Here is a 20,187-nt window from a genome sequence, read left to right as displayed (position 1 = left end):
GTACTATACTTGACCTTAGCCAAAAGGCCGAGAAGCGATCTAGATTACATATAGTAATCTAATACTAATACAACATAAATGCTATCTAAATAGTGGTAAGTACAATGTAAATTCTATGTAAATAGTTGCCAGGCAAGCGGCAAATTCAAATTTTGCTTTTTGAAATTTTCTGTAACTTTTTTTCTTAGAATACTTTTGATCCCTGGTTGGTTGAATCCACGGATTTGGAAACCACGATACATAGGGCCAACAGTACTGGCTTCACGAAATGAACTGTCTGTGGGCGGGGCAGATATGCTCATTTATCTAATCACTAAAAGCATCTTATATGTTTGGAATTATATCTTCCATGAACGTAAAACCATCTGGTTCAAGTTAGTTTATTTTTGTTTTAGGAGATGGAAAATTTTCACTACTAATCCAATGCTTTATAAACACTAAAGGACATATATGAACACATATTTTTTCAAGTATTTCCTTTTTTACTGAGAGTTTTATAATTTTTTTCTAGAAAATTATCTTATTTCAGCTAGGTTTTCAAATTTATTGCCATAAAATTATTAGATTTCTGACATCTATTGTAAACAGTGGTAAACGCAATTTCTCTTTTTAATCCCTAACATGATTCAGGGCTTGACTGACAACTTATCATGATCGTCTCATCAATAAAGTTATTTTACAATTATTTTCTAAGGTCTAACTTTTGGCTTTGTTGATCCGTTTGCGTTGAATCTTTGTTTTCCATTTCATTAATTTTTGTTCTTACCTATTTCCTTTTTTCTACTTTCCTTTTTTTTTCCAATACTTTTCCTTCCTTTTTCTCCCTTTGGATTTTATTCTGTTGCTCTTTTCCAACAGGTCAGCTCAATAATTTTTAAAATTGAGATATAATTCATGTACCATAAAATTCATCATTTTAAAGTGTAGAATTCAGTGGGGAGGGGGTTCATTTTGAGTATTTATTATCTTTAGGTTTTGATTGTGGTAAAATATACATACCATGAAATTGATCATTTTAAAGCATTTTTAGGTATACAATTAATTCAGTGGTATTAAGTACTTTCACACTATTATGCAATTATCCCCACTATCCACTCCAAGAACTATTTCACCATCCTAAACAAAAACTCTGTATCTAATAAACAATAATTCCCATTCTCCTCTCTAGCCACCTCATAGTAAACTCTATTCTACTTTCTGTATGAATTTGCCTATTCTAGGTACTTCATATAAGTGCAACCATATAATTTTTGCCCTTTGTGTGTCTGGTTTATATATCACTCAGCATGATGCTTTCAAGGTTCACCCACATTGTAGCATGTATCACAATTGCATTCCTTTTTAGGGCTGAATAATATTCCATTTTATGAATATACCACATCTTCTTTATCCATTCACTGGTTGATGGATACGTGGGTTGCTCCCACCTTTTGGCTATTGAGAATAATGCTGCTATGAACGTTGGTGTGCAACTATCTGTATGAGTCCCTGTTTTCAATGTTTGGGGGTATACACCTGGAAGTGGAATTGCTGGATCATATGGTAATTCTATGATTAACTTTTTGAGGAAATACCAAACTAGTTTCTATAGTGGCTGCATGATTTCACATTCCAATCAGTAATGCACAAGGGTTCTAATTTCTCCACATCCTCATCAACACCTGTTATTTTCCATTTTATGGGGGGAGGGGTCTTGTTTGTTTTTAGACTAGCTGTCCTAATGGGTGTGAAGTTGTATCTCATTGTGGTTTTGATTTGCATTTCGCATTCTAATGACTAGTGATGTTGAACATCTTTTCATGTGCTTACTGGTCATTTGTATATCTGCTTTGGAGAAATGCCTATTCAAGTCCTTTGCCTGTTTTTGAATTGGGTTTTTGTTGTTGTTGTTGTTGAGTTGTGGAAATTCTTTATATATTCTAGATATTAATCCCTTACCAGATATATAATTTGCAAATATTTTCTCCTATTCTGTGGGTCGTATGTTCACTCTCTTGATTGTATCCTTAGATTCACAAATGTTTTTAATTTTGATGAAGTCCAATTTATCTATTTTTTCTTTTGTTTCCTGTGCTTTTGATGTCATATCTAAGAATCCATTGCCAAATCCAAGGTCATAAAGATTTACCCCTATGTTTTCTTCTAAGAGTTTCTTCTAGCTTATATATTTTGGATTTTGATCCATTTTCAGTTAATTTGTGTGTGTGTGTGGCTGCATTGGGTCTTCGTTGCTGCACGTGGGCTTTCTCTAGTTGCAGCAAGTGGGGGCTACTCTTCATTGCAATGTGAGGGCTTCTCATTGCAGTGGCTTCTCTTGTTGTGGAGCACGGGCTCCAGGCACGCAGGCTTCAGTAGATGTGGCATGTGGGCTCAGTAGTTGTGGCTTGCGGGCTCTAGAGAGCAGGCTCTGTAGTTGTGGTGCAAGGGCTTACTTGCTCCACAGCATGTGGGATCTTCCTGGACCAGGGCTCGAACCTGTGTCCCCTGCATTGGCAGGCAGATTCTTAACCACTGCACCACCAGGGAAGCCCCAAGTTAATTATTATATATGGTGTGAGGCAGGGGTCTAACTTTACTCTTTTGCATGTGGATATCAAGTTGTCCTACCACCATTTGATGAAAAGATTATTTTTCTCCCCCTGAAAAGTCTTGGCACCCTTGTCAAAAGTCAATTGGCCATAGATATTTGGATTTATTTCTAGAATCTCAATTCTATTCCATAGGTCTATGTCTGTCCTTATGTGAGTACCACACTCTTTTCATTATTGTATCTTTGTAGTAAGTTTTGAAGTCAGAAAGTGCAAGTCCTCCAATTTTGTTCTTCATTTTCAATGTTGTCTTGGCTATTCACATTCATATGAATTTAAGGATCTGCTTTTCAATTTCTTTTTGTAAAGGCTGTTGAAATTTTGATAGGGATTGAATTGAATTTGTAGATCACTTTGGATAGTCCTCTTAACAAGTTTTGTAATCCATGAATATAGGATGTCTTTCCATTTATTTAGGTCTTATTTAATTTCTTTCAGCAAAGTTGTATAATTTTCAGTATATGCATCTCTCATCTCCTTGGCTAAATTTATTCCTAGGTATTTTATTATTTTGAATGCTATTATAAATGGAATTTTCTTAATTTCCTTTTCAGATTGTTCATATTAGTGTACAGAAATACAACTAATTTTTGTTGTTAATCTTGTATCCTGCAACTGTGCTGAATTCATTTAATAGCTCTAATAGTTGAGTTTGTATATGTGTGCATTCTTTAGGATTTTCTATATATAAGATCAAGTCATCTACAAATAAAGATAATTTCGGTTCTTCCTTTCCAATTTGGATAACTTTTAGCTCTTTTTCTTGCCTAAATGCCCTGGCTAGAACTTCCAGTACAATGTTGAATAATGATGAAAGCAGGCATCTGTCTTGTTCCTGATCTTAGGGGAAAGATTTTCAGTCTTTCACCATTGAGTATGATGTTAGTTATGGATTTCTTCATAATTACCCATTATCAAGTCAAGAAATTTTCCTTCTATTTCTAGTTCAAATTGTTTGGTTGGTTTTTTAATCATGAAAGGGTGTTGGATTTTGCCAAATGCTTTTTCAGCATCTACTGAGATAACTATATCAATTGTTTCCTTCATTCTATTGATGTGTTACATTCGTTGACTTTTTCTATGTTGAACCACCCTTGCATTCCTGGGATAAATCCCACTTGGTCATGGTGTATAATCTTTTTAAGCATGCTGCTGGGTTCAGATGTAAGTATCTCAAGTATTATTGCACCTATATTCATAAGGGATGTTGGTCTCTAGTTTTCTTGTGATGTCTTTGGCTTTGGTCTCAGGGTAATGTTGGCCTCACGGAATGAATTCAGAAATATTCCCTCCTTTTCTATTTTTGGAAGAGTTTGAGAAGGATTGGCGTTCATTCTTTTTTAAATGCAGGGTAAAATTAACTAGTGAAGACGTCTGGCCCTGTGCATTGCTTTGTTGGGAGGTTTTTTTGATTAGTGATTCTATCTCTTTATTTATAGGTCTGTTTCAGTATGTCTGTTCTCTGTTTCTTCTTGAGTCAGTTTGGTAGTTGGTATGTTTCCAGGATTTTGTCCATTTCATCTAGGTTATCTAATTTGTTGGTGTACAAAGTGTTCGTAGTATTCTGCTATAAAACTTTTCTTTTCTATAAGGTCATTTTTAATGTCCCAACTTTCATTTCTGTTATTAGTAATTTAATTCTTCTTTTTCTTAGTCAATCTAGCTAAAGGCTTATGAATTTTGTTATCTTTTCAAAGAACTGAATTTTTATTTTATTGACTTTCCTCTATTATTTCTCTATTTTGTTTCTCACTCTAATCTTTTTTGTTTCCTTTCTTCTGCTAGTTTTGGGTATAGTTTGCTCCTCTTTTTCTAGTTCCTTAAGGTGTAAAATTAGGTTATTAATTTGAGATCTTTCTTCTTTTCTAATGCAGGCATTTACAGGTATAAATATCACTCTGAGCACTGCTTCTGTTGCAACCTATAAGTTTCATTATGTTGTATTTTCATGCTCATTTGTCTTAAAGTATTTTCTAAATTCCTTTGTGATTTCTTCTTTGACCTATTGGTTATTTAAGAATGTGTTGTTTAACTTCCATATATTTGGAAATTTTCCAGTTTTCCTGCTGTTGCTGATTTTTAGTTTTACTCCATAGTTGTCAGAAAAAATACTCTGTATGATTTCAATATTTTTTAATTTACTGAGACTTGTTTTGTTGCCTAACATATGGTCTATCCTGTAGAATGCTCCATAGGTACTTGAGAAAAACTATTATATCTTATTGATGAACTGGCCCTATTGTCAATACATAATGTCCTTCTTTGTCTCTTGTAACATTTTACTTTAATGTCTATTTTGTCTGATATGAGTATACCCAACCCAGCTCTCTTTTGGTTTCTATTTGCATGGAATACCTTCTTGCATTTTTCACTTTCAACCTATTTGTATCTGGATCTCAAGTGAATCTCTTGTAGACAGACTATATTTGGATTTGTTTAAGAATCAATTCTGTCTTAATTGGACAGTTTAATTCATTTACATTTAAAGAAATTACTGATAAGGAAGAAACTACTTCTGCCATTTTGCTATTTGTTTAATATATGCCACATCTTTTTTGTTCCTCAGCTCCTCCATTACTGCTTTCTTTGGTGTTTGGGGTTTTTTTTTTTTCTGTAGTGTACCACTTCGATTCTTTTCTCATTTCTATTTCTGCATTTTTTAAGTTATTTTCCAGGTGGTTATCCTTGAGATTACAATCAACTTCTTAAATGTACAATAATCCATTTTTAACTAATACAACCTTAGCTTCAATAGTATATTAACAATTCTGTTCCTACACAGCTCCATCCCCCTCTTCATGTTTCTGTTGTCACAAAATACATCTGAATACACTGAGTGCCCATTAACTATCTATAATTATTGTTTTATGCATTCATATTTTAAACCATACAAAGAAAGGAGTTACGAACCCAAAATACAATACTGGCTTTTATATTCACCTATATAGTTACATTTATCAGTGTTCTTTATTTTGTCATAGGGCTTAAGTTACTATCTAGTTTCATTTCCACCTAAAGGACTATCTTTAGCATTTCTTGTAGCACAGGTCTACCAGAAGCAAACTCCCTCAGCTTTTGTTTATCTGGAAATATCTTAATTTCTTCGTCATTTTTTGAAGGATAGTTTTGCTGGATATAGAATTCTTGGTTGACAGTATTTTTCTTTCAGTACTTTAAATATGTCATTTCACTGCGACTGTCCTCACAGTTTCTGAGGAGAAATCAGCTGTTAATCTTATGGAGGATTCCTTGTATGTAACAAGTTGCTTCTCTCTTGCTGCTTTCAGGATTCTGTCTTTGTCTTTGACTTTTGACAGCTTGATTATAATGTGTCTCAGTGTGGATCTCTTTGTTTCTCCTTCTTGGAATTCACTGAAATTCTTGGATGTATATATTCTTTATCAAATTTGCAAGGCTTTGGGCCATTATTTCATCAAATATTCGTTCTTCCTCTTTCTCTCTCTCCTCTCCTTCTGGAATGCATGTGTATGTTGATATGCTTGATGGTGTCCCTCAAGTTTCTTAGACTCTGTTCATTTTTCATCATTCTTTTTTCTTTCTGCTCCTCAGGCTGAATAAGTCCAATTGATTTGTCTTCAAGTTCCCTGATTATTTCACTGATTATTTCTTCTGGCTACTCAAATCTGCTCTTGAACCCTCTAGTGAATTTTTTAATTATTATATTTTCAGCTCCATAATTTGTTTCATTCCTTTTTATAATTTCTATTTACTGACATACTCTATTTCCTGAAACACTGTTCTCCTGGTTACCTTTCGCTCTTTGCCTGTGGTTTCCTTTAGGTCTCTGAGCATATTTTACATAGTTGACTTTAAGTCTCTGTCTAGTAATTCCAATGTCTGTGGTTCCTCAGGGACAGTTTCTGTTCATTTCTCCTGTGTAAAAGCCATCCTTTCTTGTTTCTTTGCATGCTTCATAATATTTTTTTGAAAACTGGACATTTTAAATTGTACAATGTGGTAACTCTGGAAATCAAATTCTTCCCTCTCCTCAGAGTTTGTTTTTGTTGCTTTTTGTGGATAGTAGCTGTTTGTTTAGTCACTTGTCTAAACAATTTTTGTAAAGACTGTATTCTTTGTAATGCATGGTCTCTGAAGTCTCTTCCTCTGTAGTTTCTGGTCAGCTAGTAAACAGAGATTTTCTTAAATGCCTCAGGCAAAAAGAGGGAAGAGAGGGAAGGAGAAAGAAGAAAGAGAGAAAGAAAGTAAGGAAGGAAAGAAGGAAGGAAGAGAAAAGGAGAGAGGAAGGGAGGGAGAAGAAACACTCTCCTAGTCTTTGCAGATGGGCTCTGTGTTGAGGAACTCCTTCAGTGCTGAGCCAGGCCACTTACAACTGTACGTTAGCATTCACTTTGGCCTTGTGCTGAGCCTAAAGATCAGTCACAGTGAAAGCTTGGGATGTTCTCAGTTATTTCCTAAGCACGTGTCTTGTCCTGTGAATGTATGGCATACATGGGAGTTTTTCAATGTCCTCTTTTTCCAAAGAATCTCTCTCCCTGGATTTTCCTCTCAGGCTTTCAGCATATCTATTGTTCGCCTCGAGTGTTATTTTTTTGCTCCAGGTGGCAGTGGGTCATTCATTTGCCTTTCAGTGGTTTTGAGAAATACCCTCTGCATAGCCACCTTTCTGTCCTGAGAAAGTTCCAGATTATCCAAAACAAAGAGAATAGCTTTGGATCAGTCCTTCAGGCAGCCCTCAGATAGGTCAAAACAGACAAACAGTTGTTTAAGAACAAAATCTTCTCTGTTGTTTCTGGTCCCACATGGGGAACACAGGCTGCCATCTTCAGAAGCATCACCATGCTGAGGAGGGGTGTGGGCCAAAGACAAGTAAAAATGATACAAAGTTTTCCTACCTTTTTTAAGTTGCCCCTTTCTTGATTCAGTGTTCACTCAGTTACTATAAACCTTTGGCTATTTTCCAGAGTTCTGACAGTTTTGCCCCCTTTTTAGGTGTTTCTGTGGACAGATGGCCTCTTGGAGCTACCTACTCTGCATTTTCACTGACATCACTCCTCTCCAGTTTTTCTTTTTTTCCTCTCCATTTTTGAAGGACAGTTTTTTCTAGGTATTGAATTCTTATTTGACAGTCTTTCTTTCAGCACTTTGAATATGACATCCCTTGCCTTCTGGCCCCTGTGGTTTCGGATGAGAAATCAGCTATTCCTTTTATTGAGAATCACTTTTATGTAATGAATCACTTTTCTATTGATGGTCTCAAATTCTCCCTTTGTCTTTGTCTTTCAACAAATTGTTTATAGTGTGTCTAGGTGGATCTCTGAGTTTATCCTACTAGGAGTTTGTTGATCTTCTTGCATGTGCAGATTAATGTTTTTCATAAAACTTGGGGAGTTTTTGGCCATTATTTCTTCACATATTCTTTCTACCCTTTCTCTCCTCTCCTTCTGTGACACCTATTGCATGCATGTTTGTATGCTTGATGGTGTTTCATGGGTCTCTGCTCATTTTTATTTATTCATTTTACTTTCTGTTCCTCACACTGGAAATCTCAATTGAGCTATCCTTCTGTTCTTTAATTCTTTCTTCCACTAGCTCAAATCTGCTGTTGACGTCCTCTCATGAATTCTTCATTTCAATTATTGTACTTTTCAACTATAGGATTTTTGTTTGGCTCTTTTTAATAATTTCTCTTTACTCATATTCTCTATTTGGTGAGACACTGCTCTCATACTTTCCTTTAGTTCTTTCGATTTGGGGGTTTGTTTTTTTTTTTCAGTTCTTTGAACATATTTATAACAGCTGGTTTGAAATCCTAAGTCCAACAGATGGGCTTCCTTACAACATTTGTAAAATAGTGTTATTAATACACACCTTCCAGGGTGGCTGTTGAGATCATTGAAAATAACATGTATGAAAGCCCCTGGCTAACTATAAAACTGAGAAGTTATTAAGACTCTTAGGGATCCCAATGAAGGTACCAGGAAAGTACTGAGAAGGCCCTGATCTGTCACCTCTAACTAATCTTAAGATTCTTTGCAAGCAGTGAATGAAGGCTAAGGCAGACTTGTAAACTGCTGAGGCATTAAACACGTGCCTTGGCAAAGGCTGGGAGACTTATTTGTTCCAGGCATTTAAGGAATACTCTGTTCAATCATTAGCAGACCATCAAGCTAACTGAGCAGAGACTTTGGTGGCCACACATGACAAAGAATATACACTTTATCGAATTAGTTCAGGAAAGTCACTTTAAAAAAGAAAAAAAAGAGGCTTCCCTGGTGGCGCAGTGGTTGAGAATCTGCCTGCTAATGCAGGGGACACGGGTTCGAGCCCTGGTCTGGGAAGATCCCACATGCCGCGGAGCAACTAAGCCCGTGAGCCACAACTACTTAGCCTGCACGTCTGGAGCCTGTGCTCCGCAACAAGAGAGGCTGCAATAGTGAGAGGCCCGCGCACCGCGATGAAGAGTGGCCCCCACTTGCCACAACTAGAGAAAGCCCTCGCACAGAAACGAAGACCCAACACAGCCAAAAATAAATAAATTTTTTAAAAAAATGGAATGGCAACAACAATAAAACCCTAGAGAGGGGGGAGTATCTGGTTTCCAGAGTTTCCAGTCTTATATGATTTAAAGTGTCCAATTTTCAACCCCCCAAAAAAGAAATCATGAGACATGCAGAGAAACAAGAATGCATGGTCTTTACACAAGAAAAAAAGCTATCAATAGATACTTTTCTTGACTTGCAGAATTTCCCAGTCTGGATCGTGCTGACTGCACACTCATGTTCCTCTGTCCTCTATTTCCTGAAAATAGGCAGCTGGATGAAAAGCCTTGATCAGATTCAGGTTTGATCTTTTTGGCAGGATTATAGGTTCCGGGACTTCCCTGGTGGCACAGTGGTTAAGAATCCGCCTGCCAATGCAGGGGACATGGGTTTGAGCCCTGGTCTGGGAAGATCCCACATGCCGCAGAGTAACTAAGCCCATGCGCCAACTACTGAGGCTGCGCTCTAGAGCCCGCAGGCCACAACTACTGAGCCCATGTGCTGCAACAATTGAAGCCTGCATGCCTAGAGCCTGTGCTCCGCAACAAGAGAAGCCACCACAATGAGAAGCCCGTGCACCGCAACGAAGAGTAGGCCCTGCTCGCCGCAACTAGAGAAAGCCCGTGTGCACCAATGAAGACCCAACGCAGCCAAAAATAAAATAAATTTAAAAAAAAAAAGATTATAGGTTCTGTTCTTTCATAGGAGGCATATAATGTCTGGTTGTCTCTTTTTATGAGGGAAGCAGTCACTAATGGTCAAAATGCCTAAGTCCTATAATTCATTGGGGGTTGAAAAATTGTGATATTCTATCATTTCTTTTTCATTTATTAACTGGGATATTTCTATAAAGACATGTTTCCCCTTACCTACTCTGTGGTTACTCAGTAATACAGTTCATATAAGAAAGGTCAGTAATACTTGATTTTTTCCCTTAATTTAACAGTTTTTGAGATAAAGTATTAGGTCCTTGTCACCATCCAAAAGTGACCTGTTAGCTTTTTTAGTATAATTATAAACTTACGGATTATTTGATGAATTTCAAAATCCACTGTAATTATTATCCTTATTGAGCTCAAAGTGTCCCATCTTTGGCCAGTAGGAGCCTCTTCAAGTTGTCCCCTGAGCCCTTTTGACATGACCCCAGTAATCTTTGATAGCTTCCTTGCTATGTGTACGACAAGATATTCCTAGCTCATCTGGTATATTTTCTGCCCTAGACCTGCAATCAGCCATTACTCTAAGAATCCCTAGTTTCTTTTAGTGAGAAATGGTATTTCAACATCACATTATGGGACTTCCCTGGTGGTGCAGTGGTTAAGAATCCGCCTGCCAATGCAGGGGACACGGGTTCGATCCCTGGTCCGGAAAGATCCCACATGCCACGGAGCAACTAAGCCCGTGTGCCACTACTGAGCCCATGCTCTGCAACTACTGAAGCCCACGCCCCTAGAGCCCGTGCTCTGCAGTAAGAGAAGCCACCACAATGAGAAGCCCGCGTACCTCAAAGAAGTGTAGCCTCCACTCGACACAACTACAGAAAGCCCACACGCAGCAACGAAGACCCAACGCAGCCAAAAATTAATTAATTAATTAATTTTAAAAACAATCACATTATGGGCACTAAGGATGCATAATTGTTAAGTTGGTCATTGTTCTAGGTTTTTCAATGGATAAAGGTAAAATACTTTAGTAGTTTATACTGATACTTCCAATTTAAATGCAGAACTACAGGGCTTTCACTTAACTTTGTCTGTATTACATCCATATCTCCTTTTTTCCATGAGTAACCTGGTTCTCAATAACACAGAGGATAACAGAATTAAACTGTCCCATAATTACCCATCTGCTTTATCCTTGTGTTACACACACAACAGTCTCAGAATACTACTACTAATAGCATCACCACAAAGCTGATTTCCGAAAATGGTTAAAAATTTTTTTGGCATTGACTCTCCCCATTCTTACCCATTTTTAATCAATACTATATCTTCATTGTCAGAGGATATATTCATTAGGTGTTACATTATCTCCTTGTTCACCCATAATTATGATTAGTTCTATAAATAATCATATTTTTTAATGTCCATTGCCAGTCCTAATGTTGATACTTCTTTAGTCATTTTGGTTGGCTGAAATTATTCTTTACTAGATTCCTAAGGAAGGGCTCATGGGAACAATATTAGCCAAGCTTTTTAACACTGATGATAGTTTGTCTATGTCCTTTATACTTGAAAGTCAGTTTTGCTGGATCTAGAATTCTTGGTTCACATTTTCTTTCCTGAAGTATCTTAAATGTTTTACTCCATTTTCTTTTAGCATAAAGCATTACTATAGCAAAGTGTGATAATAATTAATTTTCTTTTCCTTATAAGCCACTTTGACTAGATGCTTACAATTTCCTCCACACCTCTTTCCTTTAAAGTCCAATAATTTTATTAGAATATGTTCTGGTGTTTGTTGTATAAGTCCATATTCTCAATATGCAACTTTCAAAATATAGTTTCAATTCTTTTATTTCAGGTAACTTTTCTTAGATTTTAGATTTTTTTTTTTTTTTTTTTTTTGGCTATGTTGGTCTTAGTTGCGGCATGCGGGCTTCTCTCTAGTTGTGGCATGCGGGCTCCAGGGCACATGGGTTCTGTAGTTTGCGGCATACAGGCTCTCTCGTTGAGGTGCACGAGCTCAGTAGTTGTGGTGCACAGGCTTAGTTGCGCTGTGGCATGTGGGATCTTAGCTCCCTGACCAGGGATAAAACCCGCGTCCACTGCATTGGAAGGTGGATTCTTTACCACTGGACCACCAGGGAAGTCCCTAGATTTTAGTGTTTATTCTGTTCCTTTACTTTGTTTCTGTTTCTGTTTCAAATTCAGGGACTCCTATTATCCTTAAGTTGGATCATTTTTCCCCAATCTTCAATTTTCATCATTTTCTCTTTAATCCTTTTTATCTCTTCATTTCTTACTGATTTTTAAGAATTTCCCCCACTTAATCTTATATTTCTCTTAAGCTATTATCTGCTGTATCTAATTGTTCTTAGTCTAATTCAGTCTTCATTTTTGAAATGAGTTTCTTTTATTTCTAATTCTTTCCTGAGATTTGTCACGTCACTCTTTTCTTTCCTATCTAACATCATTTTCTTAAACATTTACCTTGTTCTGAAATAATACGGTACAGTTTTTATCTGTTTTGTGAACATGTCTTTGTGGTGGGTTTTCATTATCTACAATGATATTATTTTCCACTTTACTCTCTTTGTCCTTATAATAATTTTGTACGGGATTTTACCTCAATCTTTTCCTATTGCACTTTTTTATGTTAAATTAATTTTCTTGGACTTTTAGGGGAAAATGTGATTCTAACTTCGGATATTCCCCCTTGATTTAAAATGTGGTAGCTTGATTTTTAAGGTTTCCTGGTGCTGTTCCCCTCTTCCAATTTTATCTGAACCTCTCTTCCTCCATCTTTGGGTCTCTAACCTGTTCAATTTTCATTCCACTCCCAATACTTCTCCTAAGTGTGGAGCACTGTCCTTGAAAAGAGCTGTGGAGAGTCAGTTTTAAAAGTTTATAGGGTCTGGACTGTTCTAGCCCCTTCATAAATTTCAGGAACCTCTTGTGCTATTCCAGTATTTGATTAGGCAACACCCTTCCTAATATCAACTGCTGTTCTCACATCAGCCCATCATACTTTCCAATGACTACTTACTGACTTCCCTCTGCTTCCTCTCCTACAGATGCTAATACTATGCAGTGTGGCTCTTGGTAAGGATCTCTTGTTAACTAGTTTTGACATAAATCCTGTCCATGGGTTTTTAGTTTTGCTATCTAGTTGCTCTGTTTTTTTAAGAGGGGATTCAGGGAGATTAAAAAACCATGTCACTGCTACTACTGCTGCCACCATCTTCCCAGATATTAGAGTATATTTTAATAGTCCTTAGGATCTTTCTACAGAAAAAACTTTTGAACAAAATGCCTTAAAAATCTTATAACATTTTCAGAAATAAAACAGGTAAAACAGAAGAAAATGGACCCGTTTTGTCTGCTTACCTCAAAAAGTCTGAACAAGTTGTATCTTGTTTTATAATCAGTCCACAAGACCATAAAAAAGGCATTCATTGAGACGGTGCTAATCATAATTATCTTAAAGAGACGACTCATTATAACTCTCTTCACAAATGCCTGACACTGAGTATCTTTCCTCCTGTCAAAAATTTGAATAAGAGGTATGATTATCTTATAGCTCTGTTGTAAGGTAATGCACAATGCACACTTTTTTTAGGGACTAGGGTCTGCTTTCCCCCTTCTGTGAATATAAGTCTACATATACTTTAAAATTGCAATGCAATGCTGACTAAATGACCACTGAAATATGTATGACGATTACTGGGTGGGTCTGTCCCCACTCAGTTACTCAGTTCCTCCTCTCTAGACCTGTGAAAAAGAATGGTTACCACTCCATCTCAAGCAAAACAAAGCACCATCTTCATTTACTCATTCAACAAATTTTTATTAAGTGACTACTGTTCAACTCACTCATTTATTCATTCAGCAAGTTTTTATTGAATGACTACTACATGCCAGGCAATACAGTAGGCACTTGGGATACAGGTAAGCAAAATTAAGTATTGTCAGTCTAGTAGGGAAAACTGCTAATCAAATAATCAGCCATACAAGTGCTTACAAATCAATTATAAAAAAACTGACCACCCTAAGAAAAAATGGGCAAACACACAGTCAACTCATTAAAGAAATATAATGGCATGAAGTTCCCTCCAAAATGTTCAGTAGCACTACTAATCGGGGAGGTACAAATTAAGTAAAACCAGTAATTTTGCTTATAAAATTAGCAAAGGCTTAAATGTGATAACATTTAGTGCTGGCAAGAGTGTAGTGCGACAGAGCAGTCTCATAAACTGCCAGGGGAATGTAAATTGACCAACTTTTCTGAAAAGCCTTAGTTCTGTTTGTATCCTCACACCCAAGGAATCTACCCCAAGAGAACTCAATCTGAAATGCAAACAGTGACTTTAGCCAAACATGTTTATCCCAGCAATATTTGCTGTGAGAACTTGGAAACAATTTAAAAGTCTAACCAAAAAAAGAGAGGTTAAGTACATCATGGCATATCCATTTCATGGAATATTATACAGACACTACAACATGTCTATGCATTTTTCATGATTTAGAAAAATGTTTATGATCCACTGGATAGCAAAACAGAAACAAAGCAAGATAAAAATTCTCTACTCAAAATTATCTCAACTGTGCAAAATAGGTAGAAAAAAATTCAGCATGAAGTATGCCAAAATGTTGATAGTGTCTGCCTACGGATAGTGAGGTTATATAGGTAATTCTTTTTCCTGTTTATTTATATTTATCTGTGCTTTCCAATTTTTCTCAGAGAGTATGTATTGCTTTTTCCCCATTATATGTAACAAATGAACCCAGTCTCACGCAGTAAAAAATATATAGATTTATATACTTTTATAACCTATTAAAAACAAGATATATAATTTTCATTATCTGATTTGAAATCAGGTCTATTACCCCAAAATAAGGCTTCAAATTATCTAACATAGTAGCGAATAAAAAAGGACAAAACGGAGTCAAACTAGTCATTCAGTCTACAGGTCAAATAAGAGTGTGACGGAATGTTTGATTAACCAGCCAATTGTGATATGAAAGCAGAGGAAACAACTGTTTGGCTGAGACTTCACCAGCCTCATCAGTTGGAGAAATCAGATTATCCAGGACGAGCCCCTCAGTCTGGGAAGTGGATGAGTGCCTGTGGGAAGAGGCTACGAGACCCAACACTGCCATTTGCACACTTAACAAGCAAGAGGAATAAAGAGTATTTACTGAAATTTCCATAACGTCTCATAGAACAGCAGCGACACGTTCTCCAACAGTGAGCTAGAAATGACTCTTGTGTGGTTCTGGTGATAAAAGTGTTGAGACATTTTCCAAATTTTCAATTTTTATTCCTTGCTTTTACCATCCAACAGAAAATCTCTGCTTAGGAATCTCCTCAGCATCTAGATTCCAAGAGGCCTCAGAGAAGGGTCCACAGAGGGCATCGTTGCTTTATGAAGTCACTCTTGGACATTCTGGTATGTTACTAGCCGGCAGGCCCCTGGAGGGGAGAGCTCCCCATTGGTCTACCCACAGATCCTCTCTTGCCAAGGAGACCGAGCACCTCTGTTCAGCAAAAGAGTCACGAGCACCCTGCAATTGTGACGCTCCGGGCTAAAGCTGAGAGACAGGCCAGACAAAAGCCCCTCCTTCAGGAAGTGCTCCCAACTGACAGACAGAGGCCATTAATAATGTGTTAGGACAGGTTAAGGGTCATGGAAGAGGGGAAAGCAAAATTCTCTGGGCTTCTAAGAGCAAGAGCACACAGCCAGGGCACAGCACTGGAGACACCTGGAAGGACAAGGAAAGATTTTGATGGTTTTGGGGCTAGAACACAAGAAACAGGAGGAGCAGAGGTTATCCATGCCCAGCACTGGCTAATTGGGGACACAGAATGTGCACATATGAACCACCTAAAGAGAGTGTAAGGGACGAGCCTTGGGGTAGAGATGTTTTAGGTACAAGAGCAATAGGGATTTTTGCTCTGTTCAATTTTTGGGATTAATATATTCTCTCGTTCTCCTTCTCCTAGCCCCTTTGACTTCCAAGGCAAATCAAGACAGAGACTTCTGGGTAGCCCTGTGTTGAATTAAATGTTTAGTTGGCCAAATTGGTCAAATTCCTGGAAACTTAATCCCTTGGGCCATAATAAAAGGAGGTAACCACCTCACCACCTCCACTGCCCCAAGGTGTTCTGAAACAAGTGTATATGACCATCTCACACAGAAAAATACTCTTGTAGGCAAGCGGTATACTGAACTGGGAAATAACATCTTATCAATCTCTCCACTTAAAATCATCAACAGCAAAGCTTTAAGAAACACTTTGATTAATGTCCCCAGGCTTCAAACCTTGGCCTCACCGTCTTATTCTATATTCTCTCCCTCAGGGATCAAGCTCCTCCTACTGCCTCCTTTGGTCATATGCCCCCTGATGCCTTCTGGGCTCCTGCCCACACCCTGACAGTGGCCTCCTGGAGCAGCTGCTCAGAGAGAGCCTGAATCAGTTCTCCATCTCTGTTTCCACCCGCCCCAATTCATCAGTGTGCCTAATCCCTCCGGGCCATATAGGAGGCCCTCGGTAAATGTGTGCTGTGTGAATATACCTCAGGGATCCTTATGCTCACTCAAGTAGCTGAGCCTAGTGGGATTCTATTTCCAGGAATCCCAAGGATACAATACTATGCTTCCGCTCCTTAAGCTCCAAAGCACACTTCTGGGGAGAAATGAAGAAGAGATTAAGAATGTTAAAAAATTCTTTCACGATGCTTGGAGGGGTGAGGAAAGATGGCTAGCTGGAAGCAGTCAAGAAGAGACCAGTTGTTCTTGGTGTACAGTATCAGCACAGCCAACCACAGCTGAATGTTTTCTTTTTTTTTAAATTACTTAATTTATGTATTTATTTTTGGCTGCGTTGGGTCTTCATGGGTGCATGCGGGCTTTCTCTAGTTGTGGCGAGCGGGGGCTACTCTTCGTTGCAATGCGCAGGCTTCCCATTGCGGTGGCTTCTCTTGTTGTGGAGCACGGGCTCTAGGTGTTCAGTAGTTGTGGCACGTGGGCTCAGTAGTTGTAGCTCATAGGCTCAGTAGTTGTGGCTCACAGGCTCTAGAGCACAGCCTCAGTAGTTGTGGTGCACGGGCTTAGCTGCTCTGTGGCATGTGGGATCTTCCCAGACCAGGGCTCGAACCCGTGTCCCCTGCATTGGCAGGCAGATTCTTAACCACTGCGCCACCAGGGAAGCCCCTGAATGTGTTTTCTGAAGTCACTGATGAAGAAATCTAGTCTGAGACTGGAACTCCAGCTGATGAGTGGACTCAGAGGTAACCAGCTTATCCAGGCCTACTGAAATCACCCGTATCTTCTCGTGGATAGGTGGGCGGGACAGGCACCCTGGATGAGAAGCTAAAGGGCCACCTCTTCTGCCCTTTTAGCGGCAACTCACACTCTCCCTGACTTGGGCAGCACCACCTCAGCCGCACACAGTCAGTAGGCACGGCAGCTTGGTGACTCAAGTCTTCTGACCAAGAGTCATTCCTAGTTACATGTAACTAGAATTGAAACACAAAGCTCACATATTATATCCAAACCCTATTACAGCTCTTGCTGTTTTGCAGAAATTTTACAAAACTGAAAGTTATAGAGTTCAACTAGTATATTTTTAAACTCTGGATTAGAACGTACACAGACTGCTCCACATTAACACTAGTAGTCCAATACCTCAGCACACTACCAAAGGTCAGGTGTGTGTCCATATGCAACATACATGTTGCTGCTTTTTGTCTCAAGCAAAAACATAAAGAATCATGCTTATTCTATTTATCTGAAGATTTCCTAAATTCTATCAACGTCAGAGAGTAACCACAATTTTCAGAACTTTCACTAACTTCATTTTAGAAAAGGACACTGTCAAATGTGCTGCCCTGATTTATTATCTATGGAGGTCATGCAAAGGGTCATAGGTCATATCTATTTAAACCTCCTCTACTCCAGTGATCATTTAAAAGGAAAATGGAGGGAACCCAAAGCTTGCCACATCAGAGAAACCACTGTCATCACAAAGATTTGGAACAGAAGAAAAGTTGGGGCCTCCAACTTTGGCAATGTCTCTTTTAAGTTGAAATGTCAGGTACTCAGAGCAAGTCTGGGGATTTATCCTGTTGGAATTTACCACAAGGAGTATTACCACAGACTTCTGATGTGGGATCTTTGATTCTCTAAAGTTCATGAGTTCCAGCAGATGCAACACCCCTTAACATGGACCTTATGTCAAATCCTCACATAGATGCTAATTAGTAGCTACATTCTCAGGTCCTGACAACTGCAACTATTAGCTGTACCCTGCTCTCTCCACTGTGCCATACACAGTACAGGTTAATAGTTTCTAAGCCTCTCAGACTTACATTCAAAATAGGGGGAAAGGTTTCCATTCAAGGTACAGTGAAACAATTTAAGTGACACCACAAGGGAGCAAACAAACAAATCCAGAAGGTGGAATATTCTACAGGACTCGGTTTTTACAGTAAGTCAATGATATGGAGAGAAAGAGGGAATTGAGGGCAGGAGGCTTGCTCGCTCTAGATTGAAAGCTTAAAGAGACACAACAACCAGATGTGATGGGTGGACTTCATGTGGATCACTGATTAGAACAAAATTACTGTCCAAAGACATTCTTGACCTTCAGAACAATTTGATTTGGTATTAGGTGATACCAAGAAATCATAGTTTATTTTGTTTGGTGTGATAATGGCATTCTGGTTTCTATAAGAAAATGACCATATTTTCTAGAGATGTTTACTGGAGGATGTAGGGGTAAAATGACATGCTATCTGGGATTTGCTTTTAAATACTTTAGCAAAGAAAAAGGAAATGGGAGATTATATGATGTAACTGGCAAGATCTTGGTAACTGTTAAATCTGGGTGATCAGTACATAAGGGTTGAATGCCCTATTTACTCTATTTTAAAATATGTCTACGTTTTTTTCATGTTTAAAAATTCATGTAGAAAAATTTGAAGCACTGAGCTAGAAATCTTTGGTAATAAAATGTATAAAAGCTCCCAAATCTATAATATGGGAAGAAGTTTATAAAAACACATGGCTTTGCTTTTTCCTCTTGTTTTAAAAAATGTTATTTAATTAATTAATTTATTTACTTACTTACTTATTTACTTTTGGCTGCATCGGGTCTTCATTGCTGTGCGCGGGCTTTCTCTAGTTGTAGTGAGCGGGGGCGACTCTTCGTTGCAATGCAAGGGCTTCTCATTGCGGTGGCCTTCCCGTTGCAGAGCACAGGCTCTAGTCGCGTGGGCTTCAGTAGCTGCAGTGCGTGGGCTCAGTAGTTGCAGCACGCGGGCTCTAGAGCACAGGCTCAGTAGTTGTGGTGCACGGGCTTAGCTGCTCCACGGCATGTGGGATCTTCCAGGACCAGGGATCGAACCCGTGTCCCCTGCATTGGCAGGTAGATTCTTAACCACTGCGCCACCAGGGAAAGTCCCTGCCTTTTCCTCTTAAAAATTTCAAAGAAGTACAAGTTCTAGTGTCCAGGCTCTGGATCTCCCAGCAGCCACAGAGTCTGGGGTGACTCTTCTCTCTCTTTCCCCCACCCCCCGTGTACACTCCACACCCGCAGGGCAAAATGACTATACCTGCCAGGCCAACAGAACCAGCCAAAAACTGGCTTCAGAGAGCTCAGCCTCCTTATCATATTCCCATATGGCTTCTCAGACTAGGGGTCAGGGTTGGTGGGGAGTGGGGAGGATGAGAAGCTTTGCTTGTTGTAACATAGAGTGATTTTTCTGGCCTCTGATGTAAGGCAGGGTATAAAGATGATCCTTGTTAAATCCTACTACTATAAGGCATGTTCCTTGGATAGATACATACACATTCTTTTAATCTACATTTTAATCTCATTGATAACTACCTTCCTGAGTTCCTTCAAAGAACAGTTACTGCAATTTTTAAATAATAGCTTACTTTATATTCTATTTTACTCATGTCAGTGACACATGGAGTAAACAGAGCTCATTACTGGATAATACCCAAGTAGCTCCTAGCTCAGTGGCTACATACCCTCAGTTCAGGGGTCACAACATGCAAATGACGGGAAAAAATGACCCTTGGTTCCTCCTTCCCTCAGGATGTCAAATAATGACCTGGCAAGTTGGTCACTGTGACAGTGAATCCTTTTATTGTCTCACCTTACTGGAAGCCTTGGACAAGACACTTGTCTTCTTCTTTCTCCCTGTCTGAAAAGGAAGGATAAAACACTAGACAGCTCACCCAATTTTTGAGATCTCTGTAAATTAAGTAACTACTTAAGTAGTAACAACAGCTAAAATCCAAATCAACTTCAGCATCATAAGAATCATTACATACAGTTAAACCCTTCACCTATAGAGTTCATCATTCTTTTTCTACCTTACAACTGCTCTCCAACACAATGCAT

General features: G+C 38.5%; 1 protein-coding gene across 1 annotated transcript in view; it reads right to left on the bottom strand.

Annotated features, from left to right (window-relative positions):
- CATSPER3 (cation channel sperm associated 3) overlaps nucleotides 1-16,202 on the bottom strand; it is a 38,763-nt gene extending 22,561 nt beyond the window's left edge. Inside the window, exons 1-2 of the mRNA XM_068534437.1 lie at nucleotides 14,971-16,202; nucleotides 13,159-13,312 (exon numbers count right to left, since the gene is read on the bottom strand). Of these exons, the coding sequence (XP_068390538.1) occupies nucleotides 13,159-13,312; nucleotides 14,971-15,071 (255 nt within the window). The 5' untranslated portion in view covers nucleotides 15,072-16,202. The remainder of the gene's footprint in view (nucleotides 1-13,158; nucleotides 13,313-14,970) is intronic.
- Nucleotides 16,203-20,187: the final 3,985 nt, after the last annotated feature.

This window comes from Eschrichtius robustus, chromosome 2 (assembly GCF_028021215.1).
Source record: "Eschrichtius robustus isolate mEscRob2 chromosome 2, mEscRob2.pri, whole genome shotgun sequence".
Lineage (NCBI taxonomy): Eukaryota > Metazoa > Chordata > Mammalia > Artiodactyla > Eschrichtiidae > Eschrichtius > Eschrichtius robustus.
Note: the sequence above shows the minus strand (reverse complement) of the source record. Positions and strands in the feature narration are given on the sequence as shown.